The 23,720-nt window shown below is 38.8% G+C and overlaps 1 protein-coding gene across 1 annotated transcript; it reads right to left on the reverse strand.

The window, feature by feature from the left end:
- Positions 1 to 2,233: 2,233 nt before the first annotated feature.
- Positions 2,234 to 20,890, reverse strand: LOC100298064 (hepatitis A virus cellular receptor 1). Its single transcript, XM_024984522.2, has 9 exons — positions 20,473 to 20,890; positions 19,810 to 19,864; positions 17,458 to 17,790; positions 13,541 to 14,125; positions 12,404 to 12,499; positions 9,243 to 9,298; positions 6,094 to 6,208; positions 5,214 to 5,250; positions 2,234 to 2,555 (listed from the first exon to the last, which is right to left on the reverse strand). Exons 2-9 carry the CDS (start codon positions 19,850 to 19,852, stop codon positions 2,453 to 2,455), a joined length of 1,368 nt encoding a protein of 455 aa, XP_024840290.1. The 5' UTR covers positions 19,853 to 19,864; positions 20,473 to 20,890; the 3' UTR covers positions 2,234 to 2,452.
- Between the last annotated feature and the right edge of the window lie 2,830 nt (positions 20,891 to 23,720).

The following is a 23,720-nucleotide window of genomic DNA, read 5'->3' on the forward strand; positions in this document are numbered from 1 at the left end:
ACCTCATTTTCACTTTTCACTTTCATACACTGGAGAAGGAAATGGCAACGACTCCAGTGTTCTTGCTTGGAGAATCCCAGGGATGGGGAAGCCTGGTGAGCTGCCATCTATGGGGTCACACAAAGTCGGACACAACTGAAGCGACTTAGCAGCATTAGCAGCAGCTCTCTAATGTCATCTAACATTCGTGGTAAGACTTAGAATTAGAGTTCAGGGGCAGTCTCTAATTCTGTGTACCACCTGCTTTCTACTAGTAAACACTGTTTAGCAATCTTCTTTGACCATATAACCTTTATTCAGAGGTCCTGTTTTAATTGCCAAGAATTTAACAAAAGTGTCAAAAAACATTGCCTTCAAAAACAAGCATCCAGCCCTCGTGGACCACTTTGGTGTGAGGACCTCTGAATGCCCCCCAAATTACTCAAGCATGAGTTATTTCAGGGTTTACTCAAAGTGAAATTAATCTCCAGTCTTTTAACTGTTCATGTAGAAATGCTTCTAAATGATTAAAATTATCCTTACATTTAGTCTTTGTCTAATTCTTCTGGGAAAACCAAAATGTAATTGAGTTGTGAAAAACAAATATAACACAGGTATTGATTCAGTATGAAAAAGACCTTTTATTCTTCCAAAACAATTTTAAAAATCAAAGTGGTTTGAGGACAATTTAGCATTTTGTAGAAACTGGTAACACTATCAAACAATACTATTATATTTGCAAACTCTATTTTCTAAAACAGAAAGCCTCTTTGCTACTCCTTCCCTCTCTTTTTTCCTTGTATTTTTTTATTTCTGCCCTGCCTGGTTCTAAAAATCAGAGCCTGCCAGTTGTCAACATAAGCACCTAGAACTGTGGCACTGATGTAGCAAAAATATCATAAATTATATGGCAATTTATTTTCTTCTCCTGGTGTCTTCATGGTCTACTCGATACCATTGCTTCTGCTAACTGCTACAATACCATCCTCCTCCCAAAGAAAGCATTTAGTTCCTTGTATTTCCAGAACCCTGAGAAACCAAATTTGTCTATAATGGCAAAATTACACTCACTGCCATTTTTCTTTCTTTTTTTTTTTATTTTTTTTAACTTTACAATATTGTGTTGGTTTTGCCATTTATCAACATGAATCCACCACAGGTATATAGTGTTCCCCATCCTGAACCCTCATCCCTCCTCCCTCCCCTTACCATCCCTCCAGGTCGTCCCAGTGCACCAGCCTCAAGCATCCAGTACCGTGCATCGAATCTGGACTGGCGACTCGTTTCATATATATTATACATGTTTCAATGCCATTCTCACAAATCATCCCACCCTCGCCCTCTCCCACAGAGTAAAAGACTGTTCTGTACATCAGTGTCTCTTTTGCTGTCTCGTATACAGGGTTACTGTTACCATCTTTCTAAATTCCATATATATGCATTAGTATACTGTATTGGTGTTTTTCTTTCTGGCTTACTTCACTCTGTATAATTGGCTCCAGTTTCATCTACCTCATTAGAACTGATTCAAATGTATTCTTTTTAATGGCTGAGTAATACTCCATTGTGTATATGTACCACTGCTTTCTTATCCATTCATCTGCTGATGGACATCTAGGTTGCTTCCATGTCCTGGCTATTATAAACAGTGCTGCGATCAACACTGGGGTACACGTGTCTCTTTCAGTTCTGATTTCCTTAGTGTGTATACCCAGCAGTGGGATTGCTGGGTCATAAGGCAGTTCTATTTCCAGTTTTTTAGGAATCTCCACACTGTTCTCCATAGTGTCTGTACTAGTTTGCATTCCCACCAACAGTGTAAGAGGGTTCCCTTTTCTCTAGACCCTCTCCAGCATTTATTGCTTGTAGACTTTTGGTCGCAGGCATTCTGACTGCTCACTGCCATTTTTCTATTGGGTAAATAAAAACCTGTACACACCATGATTTGAAACCTTGGGGACCCTAAGCAATATCACATTTGGAGTCAGTTGATTTAATAAAAAAAAAAAAAAAAAGAAAAGGACAATCATGAAGTGCTTGCATGTTAAGTCCTTAAAGTCCCAGACTAGATGTCCTGATTCTAAGCTGTATTCAGGTATTCTTTGACAGCCTTGGTAACTAAGGGAGAAGTGGTTTTTTTTTCTATCTTCCCAATGAGAATTCTTGATGGAAAACAGGATTCATGAGGTCTAAAGAGAATGTACAATTCTAAGAAGTATGTTTCATGTTTTGAAGAGACCTCTGCAATGATCAGAAAGTTTGAACCAATTTAATATAAAAAATTAGGACTCTGTGACAGAGGTTGACTTTACACAGTTGAGCTAGCATCACTCTATCCAGTGTCCCTTACTCAGAGGAATGCCATGGGAAACTGACTGAAAAATTCTTCAGCTGATTCAGAGGACTCTGACACGGTGTCTGGTCGCTGTCTGCTACAGTCAAGGCATAGCACTTTAGAATCTGGATCCAGGACTTAGTGATAGTCATCAATAATGCAGACATTGTCTTCTGCTTGGATAGGCTTCAGAGCTGCATTTTTCAAAGCTCCAATGCGAGAATCTTTCAATGGAATCACACTGTAGAAACAATAACATGAGTAAGAGAAAAGAAGATCACTTCTCAAGTATGAGCAGCATATTTGTTTATATTCCTTCAAGCCTGGGTATTTGCATTTCTCAGAGCCCCATTCAAACATCCTATGAAATGAATAGAAGCTTCCAGAATTGTGAATATGAAGTTGAAGGAAATTATTTTTAATAAGGAGATAGAAAGTCACACCTTTTGGTTTCAAAAAACTCACACTGGTCTCTTTCAAGACACTCATGCAATAGAACACAAAAATTTATAATCTAAGAAGGCAAATACCACACATCAAATTGAAGTATTAAACCAGGATGCACAATCTCAAAGATGGCCAGAAAATGGTTTGGCTGGTGTTTTTCTACCTGAGGACTGTGACTCTTTAGCGATGTTATTTAGTGGTATGTATCCTGTATTTAAGATAAATATATATAAGTATACAAAATATCAGAGCATATCAGATGTAGTAAAATACAATTGCTTCACCTAAGCGTGTTCTAGATCACAGAGTCAAAAATCACACCCTGCCTTAACAGTCAAAATTAGAAAGCCATGGGATAGATGAGTTTTATACCATGAATGCTCACACATCAAGTGTACACAAAGTTCATTTGTGGGGTTTTGATATCAATGCTTTTGTAGAAGTTGTCCATAGACACTATTTTTGTTACCCAAGCATGCCAAGAAATGAAATGAAATGCAATGAATCATTACTCTGCTCTGATCTTTAAATAGATTAGTCATACATGTGTGGAAACAGGTTAGGTATCAGAGCTCAAAATGAGTCAATGTGATATAGCTGCCTCCAAAAACAACATCATGAGGAAATACACCTTTTGTTTTTGTTTTGTTTGCTTTCCTATATTATACAGCATCTTCTACAACAAATATTTTCTTTTCTAACTAGGTGATTGAAAACTGAAACTTTAAAGAAGTAAACATTGAAACAACAAAAATGAACTAAAAGATGTTATCATTCCTGCTTTTCTATCTGTGGGGGGTACTTTTGTTTGTTTTTTTTTTTTTCCCCACTCTTGGAAGCTGACAGTCAAAAACTCCTAAAAGTCTGGTTATGGACTCTAAGAGACCTCCTGTGTGATGTGACCTTGGACATCACTTAACATTTCTAAACCTGTTTTCTAATTAATAAACTGAGAATACTACTACTGCCTGTCTCACAGGTTTATTGCTGTGAAGGGCATGTCTGCAATAATAAAATCCAGCATCTATGGAACACTTGCAATATGCTGGAGATTATTCAAGGCGTATTTTGTGGACTGGCTCATGTGATTAACTCAGATGTAGGAAAGACTGGCTACAAACATCCAATGAAAGAGAACTAAGAATAATGGATGGCAGTTAAAGAGGGATGGATTTGGAACAAAGAAAGACTTGGCTTAAAGCCCAAGCTGGACCAGATGAAGCAGTTTATTTTGCTGGAAGTAGGTACTAGTTTCTGACCTTTACAGATGTTTGGGGAAATGACTGCAGGGATGCATGCAAAGAAGATTTAATTTTTTATTGGGTGAAGGGGTAAATTTGCAAAAACTGTAAATTGAAATGCCTGTGAGGCCAGACAACTAATGTAAATGAACACAGCAGTCTGGGTATGGAATAATAGGGGATGGTGGGAACCGTGGGGAGCTGGAGGCATGTCCCTACCCACTGCCTTTGCGGGTCTTCAGCCTGGAGGTATCTTCCTGCAGATTTTTGCAGAGCTGCCTTCTACTTCTTTGGGGCTCACTCACATAGCCTACTGCCCTGCTCCAGTATTCCCCATGGTATTTCTCTGGAAGTTCTATGCTGCTGCTGCTGCTAAGTCACTTCAGTAGTGTCCGACTGCATGCGACCCCATAGACAGCAGCCCACTAGACTCCTCTGTCCCTGGGATTCTCCAGGCAAGAATACTGGAGTGGGTTGCCATTTCCTTCTCCAACGCATGAAAGTGAAAAGTAAGGGAAGTTACCCAGTCGTGCCCGACTCTTAGCGACCCCATGGACTGCAGCCCACCAGGGTTCTCTGTCCATGGGACTTTCCAGGCAAGAGTACCAGAGTGGGGTGCCATTGCCTTCTCCAGGAAATTCTATAAGGCCCTGCTTATTCATTTATATGTTTTCTGTCTGTTCTGCTCATCTTTTCGGAATATAATAGAGATTCAATAGACATGCAATAAACAAAGCACTGAATGAAATCAAATAACAAACCCATTCAAATGATCCCTGAAACAATATCTGCAATTTAGTTCTCTTACTCTAAGAGATAAGGTTTGAGGTGTCATTTCTTTAGCAGTTATGACACAATTCCAGAGAAATATAGAGATGCGTGGAGAAGGAAATAGCAACCCACTCCAGTATTCTTGCCTAGAGAATCCCAGGGAAGGAGGAGCCTGGTGGGCTGCCATCTATGGGGTCGCACAGAATCGGACACGACTGAAGCAACTTAGAAGCAGCAGCAGCAGCAGCGTGGAGATACTAAAATCATCACTGGAAGGTTGAACAGCAATGGAGGTGCTCTATATACTAGATTTTTCAGGATCCAGAGTATAAAATGGAGAACTCGGAAGGAAAAGAGGAGAGGGACAGAGAAATTTTCCTTATGTTTACTAGAGTAAGAACATCAAAAGGCATTATTAACACAAACCATTTCAAACTTACCGTAGTAGCTCCACCTTGCTCCCCAGGCAAAAATATCCTAAATTGAGGGGGAAATGAAGAGAAAATTAAACATGCAAGCCAAAGAGTTCATGAGATTTTTTTTCCAAACCAGTATATTATTACGATTATTACTTTAATATGAGCAAAAGCAGTACAGCTCTGAGTCCAAAAAAAAAATTAATTTGAAAGAAAGAATATTTTTAAAAAGAAGCAGAAAAAAAATCAATCTGGACCCTAACCTGATAACTCCAGGTAACTTCTCTTGAATCTCTAGGGGCCAAGTAAGCCCCTTGGTATAGAGTATCTTGTGATTCGTAGGTTTAGTGTATTGACCTACATGCCCTAGCTTACTTTAATGCCATTATATTTCACTAAAAAAAACCCTGAATATTGAGCTTCTCCCATAGAAGACAGGTTTTACACACACATACACACACAACTGGTGGAAGGAGACCAGGAGGCATGGATGACTGTTATGTGAAACACTTTGTTCTTCTCCTAGCTCTGAAATCATGTACCCTCCTAATGTCTCTTGTGTTTCTTCTATTAAGTGGGTGTTATAAAACCATCAAAAGTTTTACTCCCAATAGGGATAAAAAATTGTTATTGAGGGAATGGGAAAAGAACAAAATGGGAGGGAACAAATGTTGTATATTATAGTCGCTTTTGACTTACAAATCTCAACTTTACACAACCAGTGCTTATTTCTTCATGTTTATGGAACAATAAATTTAAGATAAATAAAAAAGAACAAGGTAAGAACCAAAGAAGTTACATGAAACTGATATCTTATGGAATGTACAGCTACACGCAGTTGATTCAAGAATACTCCTGTGGGCTCAAGAATATTTCTGAATATTTCAGTCCTGAGGTGACTTACTTCTCCTAATCCAGAATACCACAAACATGACCAACAATGCCAAAATAGTAACTGAGATTCCAATGTAGACTCCCTTGTTGGTGCTCATCCATGTTTCTTGTGCCAGCACTGCAATCTACAGAAACATCAGCAGATCAAACATAAAACAGAAAAATAAAGCAATCTTGTTAGCATTACAGGCAGAAAACATTTCAGAAAATAATATACCCAGACTAATCCTTATTTATTGGCCCCTGGCTAGTTCTGGATCATGAGGGGTAAGACCAAATGATGTAAAGTTATAGCTTTATGATGAAATTCTAAGACAACTCAAAATTCAAAATGTATTTCGGGGTGGTGGAAATCTTTACATCTTACTTGCGGTGGTATTTAGAGAAGGGTACAGATATGTTAAAGCTCAAACTGTATGCTTCAAAAGAGTGTACTTTATTATTATAATTTATATATATTTTTAAAATAATAAGCTCTTTTCATAAATAATCCTCTTATGATACTAATCAAAAACAATTTTGTTCCTATATAAGTTGCCATGGAGATACTATTTGAATGTGTTCAGTTACTGAAACTGGCCGTTAATTAAAACACTTTTTTGAACTAGAATTCAAGATTCTATATCTTTATAAATGGGCATGAAAGTAGCTGCTCAGATTCATGGCTCTGCTTAACAATTAAAATGCTGTGCAATTGGGAAAAAAAATTCCTAGTGTGACAGATCATCACTTCCTAAAGTAAACCCAAAATATACCAGGCCATCATGCTTGCCTCCTTTACATAGCTTAATTCTAATTCTAAAGATGTCCTACCAGGTAGGTATTTTAACAGAAAGGAAGTGAAAATCAGAGAAAAAGATTAAGTCTCAAGTCTCCTCCTGCATAAGAGTTTAATCTCTGGAGTCAGAATCCCAGATTAACTTTTATTTAGTTGCTCTGTGACCCTAGCAAGTTATTTAGCCTCTCCAAACCTCTTTTTCTGTCAAATGAAGATTAAATAGGGTTCTTGGGAAAGGTACTTCAGGTACCTCCTGATAAACACTCTGAGGAATACAGAGGAGGGTGACCTAGCCTCTGACCTGTCCTTGCCTAAATGGAAAACAGTCAGTGCCTTGGGAGGGAAAAACTGTGTTATCACCTTACTTGTAGCGGGGAAAGCAGTTAGATGGAACACAGGGTTACAGGAAGCAGACTTTGCTTGCTTTTTAAAAAATATTATGTTACATAAAAACTGAAAGTTCATTTTAGAGTGTGCAGCTCAGGATAAAGAAAGGAAAACAAAAATCAACCATAATTTCAACATCCAGAAATAGTTACTATTACCATTTTTCAGTACATACTCTTAGAATTTTATCTTTCTAGTAGTTTTCTTAACAGACACAGTTACCGTATCCAATGTATACTACAGTATATACATCATTTTATCTTGTATCTATAACCTATATATAATAAATATGTATATATATATACATATATTTTTTCATTTTTGGCAATGCTACTTGGCATGTGGGATCTTAGTTCCCTAATCAGCCATCGAACCTGTACTTACTTCATTGGAGGCATGAAGTCTTAATCATTGGGCTGTCAGCGAAGTCCCAATGCTATCTGAAAAGCTAGTTTTTTCATTTAACAATTGACACTGTCTTCTCATGGCAGTAAGTACACTGCAGTGACAGCATTTTTAGTGGCAATAAATGGGCATGCTTAGTTGATAAATTATTAATCTCTTATTATTGAACATTGAGGTTGTTTATAACATTTTCATGATTATAAACAGCAGCAATGTATATCTTGTTTTATACATCTTGACGTATATGTTCATTCTCCTCTTAAGATACAGCTCAAGAAGTTGACCTATTGGGTGGATATATATGCTGCTTGGTTTCAAGATACTTGGGAGACACTTCATCTCTTCACGGTCAAGACACAAAAATCCCACGATTGTGTTACCACCTCTTGTGAACTTGCTTCTGTATTGCTTACATTATATAGAAGAGATTAATTGCTACTGAATATACCTGTCCTGCAGGTAACTGAGGTCAAAAACAATCTTCTCATTCAGAGTGTTTGTTTCTTTTTTTAAAACTAGCATAAGTCTGACTGACATGACATTTACATGGTGGCAGTTCTGCTATTTAACAAGCACAACAAATTCAGCCCATGTCCATCAGATCAATCAGTACCCATATCATCAGTGATTAAAATCTTTCATATCATTCCTACGTGGTAGTGTTCTCTTTGTCACTAAGTTATGCAACATAAGGCCATTTGATGTCACATTAACCCCACTTTGCTTGAACTTGAATATCTCTTACAATGTCCATGCTGCAATTTCTCACCACTTGCAATCAAGATTACTCTCATACCTGAGTCTGTTCATGTTTTTTGCTTCTAAAAGTTATTTGCACATAGTGAAAGGAAAGTTGTTTCACCCAAGGGAGCCAAAAGTAAAAATCTCACTGATAAATTCTTCTAACTTACACACAAAGATAAGGCTTTGATGAACATCATAAGACTATAGTCCCTTGGATTTTTCCCAAGCTACTTGTGGGAAATTACACAAATTACACAAATCATAGAATCACAAAGTTGTTGAAGACCTTAGGACCTTAATATGTCATCATATGGGGAGGATTATATATAGAAAGACTCAGCAGTGGCCTCAAAATTTCTCTATAGGAGGAAAATTAGATTGGAAAAGGATATCAGGGGGCCTATGTTTAAGGAACCATACTTTCATTGACATAATATTTTTGATGGGGATGGCCCCCATTCCACTACATCAATTCAAGGCATGTTATTTCTCTAACAAGGATCTAAGTCTTTCTTGTTATATAATGTTAAGTTACTATGCCTGAATTAATTCACTCTTTTTTTCTTATCTTATGGTCAGGAGAAATTCTGTCTTGGCTTATATGTGTGCCTAGAGAAAAATATCACTTTTCAGGTATTTCTAACAAAGTAGTACATCTATATAGACTTGTAAAATTAATTAAACTATCCCTATTTAAGAGTCAAATTGTTTCTTCCTTTATTTTTTTAAATTATAAAGAATCAATCTGTGGTCTAGTCTGACAATAATAATCTCTAAATGTAACTTGATTCCAGAAGAGACATATAAGTGAATCAGGCTAATAAAATAGGAAGGAATATGCTTACAGTTTGATTGTTATGCCAATGGGGATCTGGAGACTGGGTCACAGTGCCATTTCCATCTGCTCAACAAGAAAGAAAATTAATAAGAATTACAAAAAGATATTGAACTTTCCTGCAATCACCAAATATATTCACACTGCCTTCTGGTAATGAAGGGAACATTGAATAATCATATGGCCTAAGGCTGTAGGCATCCCAGGAATAACACCAAGTTAGTAAAATTTATTAATTTAAGTAGTAATGTTGTGTTTCTTAACCATTTTGTCATGGACCCTTTGAAAATGAAGCTTTTTTTCTCCCTATGGAGGGGGAAAAAAATGCATGCTCACAGAAAATTTACTGACAATTTTAGACAAGTCAGAGTGACCCATTCTCAGAACTAGGTTAAAAATTACCACTTACAGATAAATAATCAGTATTTTCATGGCAGCTCAGAAACTTGCAATGAGTGCTCAGAGGTCATTACACATCCAAAGAGCAGAACCACTCCGTTCAAAATGAACATTACATTGGTTTTACATTCAAAATGTGAGTGAAATGCACTAAGATACCTCAAACAGGTGGCATCCAACTCCTACATTATATGCCAGTGTGCCCAGACACTGATCCAAATGTGCTTTAGAAAATATGTTACATCACTCCCAAGGACAGTATACCTTATACTACCTAAACTCCCAATATAAAAGGATACTATGCCTTAAAGTTTTCAATGTCCAAATTTTAATAATGTTTTGAAACATCTCTTTTGTCCCACAGAACATATACTGTTGGCCCTTCTAAGCAACTATAGGTCAAATGCAGGATTCTCTCTTTACTGAGTATCTATTATATACAAGCACTTTACATCCTTATACCAATTTTCTTAATCCGAAATTTTAGATGAGGTGCTGAAATGGTTGAAGTTTCCAACTCTACTAAAGGACAACAGCCTCGGCTCATAACCACCGCACACACTTTGTTCCCATCCAATGTAAATTCTGCAGGTCTCAGAGATTCCTGTACTACTGACAGAGCTATAAAACCATCATTTTCTAAGGGTAGTGAAAACAACCATATCCCCCTAAATTTTCACAGTTTACATTACTGTATCTACAATTTAAACATTCCGACACTACTTCAAGAGACAAAGACAGTGTCTACAGTCTAGTCTCTGTATAATTTATGTTATAACCTTAAATCCTTAAGCTATAGAATGAGTGATGTTACAAAAAAATAGCATGGACTTGAGTTAGATGAAACTTGACTTCAGTGCTGACATGTCACTTACCAATGTGACCTCGATCAATGTCCTTTACATACACATTACATACATATGCATGTAAATGTATGTATTTATATTTCTAGCTGGGGTAACCTTGAACTACAAGCTCTTGATAGCACCCGTCTCATAAAGTTATCACATTAGATGATGCATGTAAGGTGCTTAACACCATATTAAACAAATATCAGGTATCACAATTATGTTGCTATATAACAATAGGAGCAAAGGGGAAGGGACACCGTGCAATGGATTTTCCAAATAGCATGTCCTTCATTCCTTACAAACATGTAGTGAGGAATGAAACAACTTGCCCATGGGCATGCAGCTTGAAACTGCCATTGGCGGAGAGTTGAATTGAAAGCTGTTTGTCTCCAAAGTAGAACTAAATGTCCTCCTCAGTCTGGCAATGGCAAGAAATAAACCTGCCCTGAAAGAATTAAATGAGATAATGCACAACAATTTGCTGGCACGTGCATCTGAAAAGGTAGGTGCAGGCCCTGTGAAAATCAAAATTCCTTCTAGACTAACATTCTTGGCTTTGTGAGGCTTTAACCCACGGAAGTGTGACTCAGGCACTGTGAGGACTTGGCTGAAGGGCCTCAGAGATGCTGCCAAGACGGCAGCAGTCACAGAAGTCGTGGGGACACAGCTGCTGCAATGTCTGTTCCATGCTGCCAAGTCTACTTGACCAGGTTTTAGTGACATATTTTAGAGAATAATTTCCCATTTTCTACTTTGTTCTTCCTCTTAGCCTAAAAGTGTGGGGCGCAGTTGCCCCAACTGCTCTTACCTGTATTTTTATCTGCTTTCTCCTTGTTTCTGTGCCAAGAAACACTTCACACCAAGGATTCCACTTTCAAAACCAAATGTCACTATTAGCTAATTTCAAGTAAACCGGTCCCTCTCTGAGTCCCGCTGCATGTCCATTTTCAATTAAGAGCTTCCTTGAATGATGGGCAAAGTAGGCCACTCTGGGTGTTTGCTACAGATTAGCAACTCCTGAGCATGACGAATCATACGCACAAGTCTTACAAAATCTGACCTTGTTTGGATGCTTCACAGGCACATGGACAAATAAGCCAGTTCTGCACTACAAAGGGGTTCACATGTGGCACTCTCCAAATATACCACCATGGGTAACAGAGTTAGCTCAGAGAGATGACAATTCAATATCATCTTTCTCCATTATAGGAAAAACAAACTAATCTTACATCTCAAAAGAATATAGACTTTCCCAAACAAGGGAAAACTTGGAGTCTTTGGGAGTGGAATAGCACAATCCTTGTGGGACCTGCCTCTTTGGCTCTGGTGTCCATGTCCTCAACCCAACTCAAAGTGTCCATGTGAAATGAAAGCTCGACAAGGCAGCAGGGGAGCCTACTGAATCTGTGTAGTGTCTGGGGCTTAGAGGAAGCATAAACAGGCGACCAGTTCAGTCTGGACCAGTTTGGATTTAATTGTTTTAAGGCTCTGTCCAGGAAAGTATGCCTAGAAATAAGTTTAAAGACAAGGCTGATTCGTTTTATTTAGAAAAATGTGGATATGTATGTGGATGATCCCAAGTCATACAAGCTGCCTGTGTCACTCAAATGTACGTATTTCTGGACATTCTAAGTAACGGTCATAGTTCCAACTCCATCACTTACCTTGTAACTGTGTCCCCAGATCTTTATCTCAAATAACGCTTGTAAGAATAAGTAATATTTCCTCCATTTTCCAAAGGATAAAAACAGATTCAAAGAGGGTAATAAGACATTTGTTCAAGTTGCATAGCTAAGTGGAATAGCCATTGTTGGGATTCAAGTCACGCTTGTTTTATTTCAGAATATGTGCTCTGAACAATGTGCTAATATTTATCAAAATTTGAATGCTCCCAGGTGTTCAGGAAAGAAACTGAAGTTACCTGCTGAACAAGAGTGCCATGGTGAGCTGGTTATGTTTCTTTCATACAGGGTAGTAGGCTGGCTTTCTGCTGTCTGAGTTGGAGAAGACAAAGAAGCTATAGGAATGACAAGAACGGAAAAGTAGTGTTCAATTAGTGGAGGAAAATTTACACCCGCAGCAGAAAGAACAAACAAAACTAAATCAGAAATTACCCTTTGACTCTTTCTTAGAAATATATTAATAGATGTCCTTATGGTAGTTACCTGCTATGTAAGCATTTCATTATCATGAATAAATCTGATCTAGATAATGATCTGAGAGCTAAACAATAGAATTATTTCACTTTTTATACTTCTTTTGTTGTTCAGCTGCTAAGTCGTGTCCGACTCTTTGCAACCCCATGACTGCAGCATGCCATGCTTCCCTGTCCTTCTCTGTCTCCTGGAGTTTGCTCAAGCTCATGTCCATTGAGTCAGCAATACTGTCTACCCATCTCATTCTCTGCCACCCTCTTTTCCTTTTGCCTTCAATCTTTCCCAGCAGCAGGGTCTTTTCCAATGAGTCAGCTGTTTACATAAGGTGGCCAAAGCATTGGAGCTTCAACTTTAGCATCAGTCCTGGGGTTGTCATTAGAATTAAGAGGCTTAGTATTATAAAGTCGTTAGCATGTTTCCTGACACAGGATACAGAGTAAGCATTAACTTCACCGAAATCGTATCCTCAAGTGTTGGATTACGCTTCAAAATGGATTAAATGATCTCTATTCAGAGCTCCTTGTAAGATAGAATCTCATTCACTTGGCCCTGTTCTGGCACTCTTATTTTTTCCTCATAATTCTATGTTAAACAGGGCTGAATGGACCATCCTTCTTATATGTCCATGACCAGTGGTCTGGCTTTTTTTTTTTTTTTTTCCTTGCTATTAACGATTCCTTTGATAATCTAGTAAAAACCATAGGTCCCTCTCACTCTGAAAATGCTTAAAGATACACAAGATGAATATAAGAGGGTGCAATTGTTCACAGATTCTGTGAAGCCAGGTTTGGAAAGCTGTTAAGAATCCCTACCCTAGATTGTCCATATGCCTTAACACAGTGCCCTGGATGGTGCATATCCTGACTTTGAAAACTTCTGCACTTACAAGTACTTTTGCTTACCTGGCTGGAGGTCCTTTGTGGGTGCTGGCATTGGAAGAGCAGAAGTAGAGGACCTCGCTGTCACTGGAGCAGTGGTGACTGTCATGGTTGGAGTAGTGGTATTGATTGTTGTTGGCACAGTAGTGGTGGTGGTTGTTGGAGCAGTGGTGACCATTGTGGTTGAAATAGTGGTGGTGGTGGTTGTTGGAGTTGTGGTGATGGTTGTTTTGGGGGTAGTAGTGGTGATTGTTGTAATAGTGGTAGTTGTTTTTGGAGTAGTAGTAATGGTTGTCTTTCTAGTAGTGGTGGTTGTTCTTGGAATAGTGGTGGTGGTGGTAGTGGTTCTTGGAGTAGTGGTGGTAGTAGTCCTTCTTGTAGTGGTGGCTGTTCTTGGAGTAGTGGTGGTAGTTCTCTTTCTTCTATTGGTTCTTCTTGGCGTAGTGGTGGTAGTTGTCTTTCTTGTAGTGCTTGTTCTTGGCGTAGTGGTGGTAGTTGTCCTTCTTGTAGTGGGGGTTGTTCTTGGAGTAGTGGTGGTGGTTGTTGGAGTAGTGGTGGTAGTTGTTGTTGTAGTAGCAGTGGTGGTGGTCGTTGTCATTGTAGGTGGAGCTAGGAATCAACATGAAAGCAGGGATTCATCAAGCAGCAGGAAACAAGAGACTCGTGCTGGGCCTGTGCACCAACACAACCAAGCAGACGGTCCCCAGGCAGAACTCGGCACTTATCTCCCATGAACTCCAAGTTCTTGTCATGGGTCAACTAGAATCTGTGACTGAAGAGGGAGTGAAGACATGGTCACAACAAGGCAACAGCGGCATTTAAAGGATGGTATTGTGGGAGGTGTTGCTATTCAAAAATGACACATGGGATTTGTGTTGAAGCAGTTTGTAAAGACTAGTCATACATATCAGATTTACATATCTTCATAAGCATCTGTGAGGGAGGGAAAAGTGTCTAGAGCCTGAAGCTGTCTTTGTCCTCTCAGCAGTACATGACTAGAGCCCAAATAGTAGTTCCCAAGAACCAGACTATTGACCAAATAAATAGCATTCACTTCTGTCAGTTCAGGTACCCTCCTAACATATCTGCATCCTAAATGTGGATTAATTCACATCATTAACATATGCTGGATAACAGAGATGCCATATGCCACCAGGGAAGCCCTGAAAACAGTCATAGATAGTATATACATGAATGGATGAGGCTGTGTTCTAATAAACCTTTATTCATTAAAAAAAAAAAAAAAAAACTGTTGGTGAGCTTATCTTATAATCTGATCTGGTCCTATGGCTACAGTTTGCCTACCTGGGTCTAACAGTGTAGTTAAAGATTTTGAAGAACAGTGCAGTCTCAATCCCCTCCCTTCAGTTTGATGTGAAACTTAAGAAAAAGAGGAAGCAAGAAAAACAACTGATCAAAGGAGTATAACAAGGAGGAGATTTAATCAGCTTGTTCCACTAATGTGTCTTGCTCAGGACTAAATATTTCCAAAGGAAGAAGCTAGGACACAAAGGCTAGGAAAAGCTGCTGGGGAAGAGCCCTAAGAGAGGTTGAAAGTAAGCTCATTCTGTGAAAAGTGCAAGAAAACTCAAAGTATTGGGTTGGAGGCAGAGAGTCACTTTGGCTCAGTTATGAACCCGTTTCCCACTGGACAGAGCAGTGACTTTGCAAATACTAATCTATTAAAGAATTTATAAGCACTATAAATGTCCCCTATTAATTTCTTTCTTCCTCCAGACCAATCATATAATTTCACAACTCCAAAAATAATTTCTTCTCCACACACAGCCTCCTGCCACATGTATATAGCACCAGCATCTTTTGGCTTTCTTAAATTGTCTCCTAGATGTTTTCCCAGAGTCAGCTGTTTTCTGCATCAGAATTGACCTGATTTTACTTGCCTTCATCAAATAAGCTAAGTATCTTTGATGAAGTTAGGAAAAGTTATGAAATTGAAATATCAAGTTAATTTAAACTAAAAGAGACCTAACTTATAAAGGCTCTGAATATTGGGCTCTGTTTTCATTAGAAACTTTAGTGGGAAATTACTTACTATGAAAGAGCACCAGAAACCAGGAAATCCTTTAGAACCTGCTCCTTTCACCAAGTGGTAAGAAAAATTAAAATATCTACATCAAGATAGAAAAACATAACCTTCCCAGACTTTTGGATTTCACAAAATTCTTAAAAGCCACAAGTGAACAGTTATTGAGATGAAAATGTTCTCATATTGCAATAAGGTGATTTTAATTATTTTTTCTCTTTTTTTGTTATAATTGTTCTATTTTATTATTAGTTATTCTTAATCTCTTACTGTGCCTAATTTCTAAGTTAAAATTTATTGTTGGTATATAAGTAACGAGTCATACATGACTGAGCGACTGAACTGACAAGCATAGGAAAAAACATGCACAGGGTTTGGTACTCTGTGCAGTTTCAGCTATCCACTGGAGGAGACACTCTTGGAATCAACCCCCATGGAAATAAAAGCAAAAATAAACAAATGGGACCTAATTAAAATTAAAAGCTTCTGCACTACAAAGGAAACTATAAGCAAGGTGAAAAGACAGCCTTCAGAATGGGAGAAATAATAGCAAACGAAACAACTGACAAAGAATGAATCTCAAAAATATGCAAGCAACTCCTGCAGCTCAATTCCAGGAAAATAAATGACCCAACCAAAAAATGGGCCAAAGAACTAAACAGACATTTCTCCAAAGAAGACATACAGATGGCTAACAAACACATGAAAAGATGCTCAACATCACTCATTATCAGAGAAATGCAAATCAAAACTACAATGAGGTACCATTTCACACCAGTCAGAATGGCTGCTATCCACAAGTCTACAAGCAATAAATGCTGGAGAGGGTGTGGAGAAAAGGGAACCCTCTTACACTGTTGGTGGGAATGCAAACTAGTACAGTCACTATGGAGGACAGTGTGGAGATTCCTTTAAAAACTGGAAACAGACCTGCCATATGACCCAGCAATCCCACTGCTGGGCATATACACTGAGGAAACCAGAATTGAAAGAGACACATGTATGCCAATATTCATTGCAGCTCTGTTTATAATAGCCAGGACATGGAAGCAACCCAGATGTCCACCAGCAGTCAAATGGATAAGAAAGCAATTTTAACTTTTAAACAAGCAATTTAGTGATCTGATGTGAGTGAAAGTGAAACTCACTCACTTGTGTGCAACTCTTTGAGACGCCACGGACTATAGAGTTCATGGAATTCTCCAGGCCATAATACTGGACTGGGTAGCCATTCCCTTCTCTAGGGGATCTTCCCAACTCAGGGATTGAACCCAGGTCTCCCACATTGCAGGCTGATTCTTTACCAGCTGAGCCATGATATGGTGTGAATTGTGCTTCAAAAAATCCAAGGGTAGAGGGAGGGGATGAAACTATCTAGACTCTTTCAATGTATATGCTACAAAACTGAGTTGACAGTTGTCTAAACCAAATGATACATCTATTTGACAGGACCTTATATTACCTGTTTTATATGTGTGAAACTCTCTATGAGTCTTAAAATGTTAGGAAAGAACATTTGAAAATCCTCCAAAGAAATGACCTCAGAGAAAAGGTCAGATTATCAAGAAGCAGAAATTCAGCTCCAAAAAAATACTCACTATATCTCAGTGTGGAACAGTGAATGCTTTTTCATGAACCAACTAGTATTCCTGAAGCACTGCTTCAGGAGACAGTTTGCTGACTGGAAAGATGCTCTAGCCTACTGTCTTGAATCAAGGTTAGTCTTAACACTTCACTCTACACAAATACAAGATATTCAGTTGAAGAGTTATTAGAAAACAAGATCATAGGAAACTTTTCTTTCCCGACTAAAGGAAAAGAAAGTTATTATCAAACAGAAAACTCCATCTCTCGGAACCCACAGGAAGTGATCAAAGAAGTAGGAAGATAAGCTCACCTGGATTGATCCTCAACTCTAGGGTGGTTTTTATGTCATTGAACCACCCTCTCACCTCAATTCGGCAACAATACAAGCCACTGTCAGACGCGGCAGCGTTGTTTATGGTCAAAGACACATCCCTTCCACGAATATTGCCATTTAGCTGGTAACGTCCATCCCTCCGATAGGTGACTCTGTATCCATCGGTCCAGATGATGTTAGTTCCGCAATTCAGCCAAGGACATGACCCTCGGCCCCAACACATGCTTGTGACTTCTCCATTATAGTAGCAGGGTAGAGTGACACTCTGACCAACCACTCCAGTCACTCGATGGTAAGAGGTTACACCATCTGTAAATAAAGAGAAACAAGAGCATGAGGTCTCAAAATATTAACTTTAATTTTATTTTCATTTTGTTCTTTACATAGTTTATGCTGTTTGAAATTATCTAACTATATCTTGAGTTTGTAAATTTAATATATGCTTTTCTGGTAAACATATTCTTTAGCAGTATTATTATTAACCAGATATATTTGAGGATGAAACATCATACAAATGTCTTTCTGTATTCAGGATTACTTCCTAATAGGACAGGTTTATGAGAGAAAGTATCAGGACAAAGGGCAGAAATATGTTCAGTCTTTTGGTGAATATGATTCAAATTCCTCTCCAAAAGGTTTGAAACAAAGGATACTCCAGTAACGCATCAGTGTGTATGCATTTTATCCTGTGTTTGACAGGTATCTGCTTATTAAATGTTAATACATACAGGTGGCTTTTCCTCTCCCCTAGATTCAGTCACTGTCTCAGTTGAAATCTGATTTTAAAACTGTTGCATTTAAAATTTTGATTTTCAATTTTATTAACATTTTTTAAATGGCTATGCAAAAAACTTCACCTCACAAATCTTCTCTAAGTTAAAGAAAAAACAGCTAATACCCTACTTACAGCATCATTGGCAAGAAGGCAGAGGCTAATAAACTCTTTAGAAATCAGTTTTTGGAAAAAAGGGTTTATAATACTCTCAGAAGGAACTGAGACTTATAATGGGCTTTGTTGTTTTTGTTTAGTTGCTTAGTTGTATTGGACTCTTTGCCACCCCATGGACTGTAGCCCGCCAGACTCCTCTGTTCATGGAATTTCACAGGCAGGAATACTGGAATGGGTTGCCATTTCCTTCTCCAGGGAATCGTCCCGACTCTGGGATCAAACCCATGTCTCCTGCATTGGTAGGTGGATTCTTTACCACTGAGCCACCTGGGAAGCCCATCCTGGTATTTAGGATCGATTAAAAAAATTCAAGTAGGGATCCCTTCTTGTGAGTTGATGACTGTCCTGCAATGGAGCACTGTCCAGTTGGCCAGGTGAAACCAAAAAATTGGACAATATTCAATCAAATGTTAAACTTTACCTCTTAAAAACAAACAGGCAGGAAAACTGTCTCCTGCAGCAGTGGTTTAAAAAACTGTATTGCCAAATGAAGTCTGAAGGTCCTTAAAAAAATCTGAGATTCAACAACCAGTCATAATTAGAACTGGGCTGTAAATCTGGGAAATGCTATGGGAATAAAACACTCATTGTTATATAAAATAAGTCTAGTTTTTATTACCAAAATTCTGATTATCTTCAATTTTGCTTAATATCATTTTTGAATTATAAAGGTAATTCATGCTGATTATAGAAATTTGTTACAGAATATAATTTAAAAATATACTTTTCCTCATATTCCTACCTCTAGAGATTTTTTAAATTTAGGATTATGTCTGTTCCTAAAAATTTCCCCTATCTCATATAATGTTAAAATATGAGATAAATTATTTTGTTTATTAAAAATTAAATGTTTTGATTATTGATTAAAAAAAAATTCTGGCCACTTGACACCACATGTGGGATCTTAGTTCCCCAACCAGGGATAGAACTCATGCTTCCTGCAGTGGAAACACAAAGTTTTAACCACTGGAAAACCAGGGAAGTTAAAATACTTTCTTTTTAAAAGAAACAGTTACCCATGGTTAAAAAAAATCAAAAAGTACAAAATAGTACAATAAAGGACTCGTCTCCTTCCCACCCATCACCATTGCTTCTTCCCACCCTCATCCAGGGTTACTCTTTCTTACATACACTTGAGTAGTTCATGTATACACAACCATCTACCTACTTTTTTTTTTTTTTAATTTAAACACCAAAGGCAGCATAAGCTGTACTGTACTGCAGCATGCATTATTTACCTACCCATAGATTCTTTAATTCTTAAAACTTAAGTTTGATCCCATTACCTTCAACAAAGCCCCCCTCCACCATGCCCACACACCCCCTACACACCCGCTACGTCCTTGGGGTTCCAAAGCACAATCCACCTATTCACTTACCTAGCAGGAATAGGAGGCCCAGGATGGCTACCCAAGGATGCATGATGCTATTGACCTGAAGGAAAGAGAAAGCAGACTGCTTGGTGTGGCCCTCAATCAGATGGTATCAGAACAAGTCTTAATCTCAGATTGCAACTTCTCCCTTTCACCCTTACAGGGTGAATCACATAAGCCTGCCTGCAGGAAGCAGGAAGTGAAGTGAAGTCGCTCAGTCGTGTCGGACTCTTTGCGACCCCATGGACAATAGCCTACCAGACTCCGCCGTCCATGTGATTTTCCAGGCAAGAATATTGGAGTGGGCTGCCATTTCCTTCTCCAGGAGATTTTCCCAACCCAGGGATTGAACCTGGTCTCCTCCATTGCAGGCAGACTCTTTCCCAGGAAGCAGGAGCACACTTGCAAATGCTTCAGCTCTCTGTCTGCTCCAGGTGACTGAGAGCTCTGCCCCTTCCAACAGACAGGCAAAGCTGTCCTCTGAAACAGTGCCTACTTACCCAGCTCCTTTCCTACACCTAGAGTCCAAACTGACTCTAGGTGCTGACAGAGGAGATGAGGGAGCAAACACGAAGGAAATGAGAGGAAGTCTTAGCAGGGAAAGCCAGAGCAAAGACCAGATTTCCCATGGCAAAGATACACTTATCCTTAGCCTTGAAGATGAGTCACCTGGCTTTCTGGTGAGAGGAGGGTACTTCTTCCTTTGTGGTCAGAATGGCTAGTCCCCAGCCTTAGTCAAATTAGCAAATGTCCACTGAGCTAAGAACTGAGAGTTGTGAGTTTCACTTATGGCTCAGGAGACTGCCTCTCAGATAGCTCTGAGGAACCACGCCCAAGAGGGGTGGAGAGATAAGCTTATATGTGATTTTGGAGAAGTATAATCAAACATCTCAGTAGAAGGTCCCCACTAGGTACAAGAAACAAATACCTCAATTAATGCCTTTAGCATTTTTCTAAGTACAGATGATGAAACTTGCAGTCATAAAATTTTCTCCTGTAAACATCTAACTATCTAAAGGTTGTTTTACTAGTTTCCCCAGAGCACAGAGTACTTCATTTTGGATCACTGCACTGAATTCCTTTCAGGGTATATTGAGTATCAGTGACTACAATGGCTAGTGACTTAATTCTTACAGAACCAGATGGCTAGGGACACTCCTTAGCTGGCAGTGCCCCCTCATGGTTATAAATTCAATCATGATTTAGGAGGCAGTTCATGACCACTTTATCTCATAGTGCAGTTCAGTTCAGTTCAGTCACTCAGTCGTGTCTGACTTTTTGCGACCCCATGAATTGCAGCCCGCCAGGCCTCCCTGTCCATTACCAACTCCTGGAGTTCACTCAAACTCACATACATTGAGTCAGTGATGCCATTCAGCCATCTCATCCTCTTTCGTCCACTTCTCTTCCTGCCCCCAATCCCTCCCAGTATCAGAGTCTTTTCCAATGAGTCAACTCTTCGTATGAGGTGGCCAAAGTACTGGAGTTTCAGCTTTAGCATCATTCCTTCCAAACAACCCCCCGGGCTGATTTCCTTCAGAATGGACTGGTTGGATCTCCTTGCAGTCCAAGGGACTCTCAAGAGTCTTTTCCAACACCACAGTTCAAAAGCATCAATTCTTCGGTGCTCAGCTTTCTTCACAGTCCAACTCTCACATCCATACATGACCACTGGAAAAACCATAATCTTGACTAGACAGACCTGTGTTGGCAAAGTAATGTCTCTGCTTTTGAATATGCTATCTAGGTTGGTCATAACTTATACCTTTTTCTCAGTCAGGCCAGTATTTTGATGATCTTCAGTGTGCTCTTACTGGACTAGGCACTGCTAATAGTAGCCAAAAGTCTTTGGACCACATGTCTTTCAAATCTGTTTTGGTCCAAGCAAAATACCCTGTGTTGCTTCTTCCCATATTTAGAGCTACACTATTACAGTCTTGAGTTCATAAATAAATATATACATGTATAGCTCTTAAATAAATATATATGTTCAAGTTGCCTAGTCATCATTTTTATCAGAGGTTTAGTCACACATTTAGTAATGCAAGAAATCACAATCTTGTAAAATAGGCCAAACAAAAGTAACATAGCTGCTGTTGCTACTGCTGCTGCTAAGTCGCTTCAGTGGCGTCCAATTCTGTGTGACCCTATAGACGTCAGTCCACCAGGCTCTCCTGCCCCTGGGATTCTCCAGGCAAGAACACTGGAGTGGGTTGCCATTTCCTTCTCCAAACATGAAAGTGAAAAAGTGAAAGTGAAGTCACTCAGTCTTGTCCGACTCTTAGTGACCCCATGGACTGCAGCCCACCAGGCTCCTCCATCCATGGGATTTTTCCAGGCAAGAGTACTGGATTGGGGTGCCATTGCCTTCTCCGAGTAACATGGCTAGTAGCATTAATAGGGTCATAAGTAAATATTTAAGCCAAGAGCTTCAATTAAATGTGATCCAGTACATTACCAGCTCATCTGACTCAATCTGTCCTGTACAATCACTATCTTAAAGGTAATGAAATACTTGTATTGTTCACAAGGCATCCGGCCTAATTCTTTAGTGTTATTAAGCTGATAATCCTTAATTTAAGTTCCCAATGTAAGGGAACTTTTAAACTTAAATGATTTAAATAATCTGGTGGGAGTCATAAATCCACCCTGTAGCTGAAGGACGATCCCTCCTAATAATCAGGAAGTTATATTTGCTGACTGAAATTTTGTTTGTTATTATTGAGCTTGAGTAACTTTAAAAGAATGTTCATATTATAGAGAAAGCACTATTGACTGGCCAAGTGAGGGAGTCTAATCTAATAATATCAACATCTGCTCAAACAGAATTATAGCTTTCTTCTGGAATAAATTTCCTAAGAGTCATCCAATTAAACCAGTGGAGAGGAGAAATCCACCATGGTAACCCAGAAGTACTAGATGTAGGTAACTGATCATAAGCCTAACAATTAGATTAATTTTTAAACTCTGTGTAAGACTTACACCATGATAAAAAAAACATGGACTTATGAAAAAGTCCAAGAAATTATCAAAAATAATTATAATATATAATTACATCCATACTTTTATAATTATATAATATGATATTATTATCTAATGTAACTATTATGCTGAAAGTACTGTAACTAATCATACAGATCAGATTGGGATTCGGATGTGGTCTTCTCTTTGTCTTGATGGGAGTGTAGTTTCTCCTCTGTTTGAACTTTGTTTTAAGGTGAGTTTAAGTGATTGCCACCATGAAATTAAAAGATGCTTACTCCTTGGAAGGAAAATTATGACCAGCCTATACAGCATATACAAAAGCAAAGACATTACTTAGCCAACAAGGTCCATCTAGTCAAGGCTATGGCTTTTCTAGTAGTCATGTATGAATGTGAGAGTTGGACTGTGAAGAAGGCTGAGCACTGAAGAATTTATGCTTTTGAACTGTGGTGTTGGAGAAGATTCTTGAGAGTCCCTTGGACTGCAAAGAGATCCAACCAATCCATTCTAAAGGAGATCAGTCCTGGGTGTTCTTTGGAAAGAATGATGCTAAAGCTGAAACTCCAGTCCTTTGGCCACCTCATGCGAAGGGTTGACTCATTGGAAAAGACTCTGATGCTGAGAGGAATAGAGGGCAAGAGGAGAAGGGGACGACAGAGGATGAGATGGCTGGATGGCATCACTGACTCGATGGACGTGAGTTTGAGTGAACTCTGGGAGTTGGTGATGGACAGTGAGGCCTGGCGTGCTGCAATTTATGGGGTCGCAAAGAGTCAGACACGACTGAGCAACTGAACTGAATTGAACTGAAGGGCTCCATTGCAAGAACTCTTTCTAAGTGGAAAATACAAAACCAAAAGTCAATTTCTTTCATTTGTTTTGTGCATGAGCTAATCAAGCAAGTCTGACAAGTGTCCTTTCATGTAGGTTGG

This window comes from Bos taurus, chromosome 24 (assembly GCF_002263795.3).
Source record: "Bos taurus isolate L1 Dominette 01449 registration number 42190680 breed Hereford chromosome 24, ARS-UCD2.0, whole genome shotgun sequence".
Taxonomy (NCBI): domain Eukaryota; kingdom Metazoa; phylum Chordata; class Mammalia; order Artiodactyla; family Bovidae; genus Bos; species Bos taurus.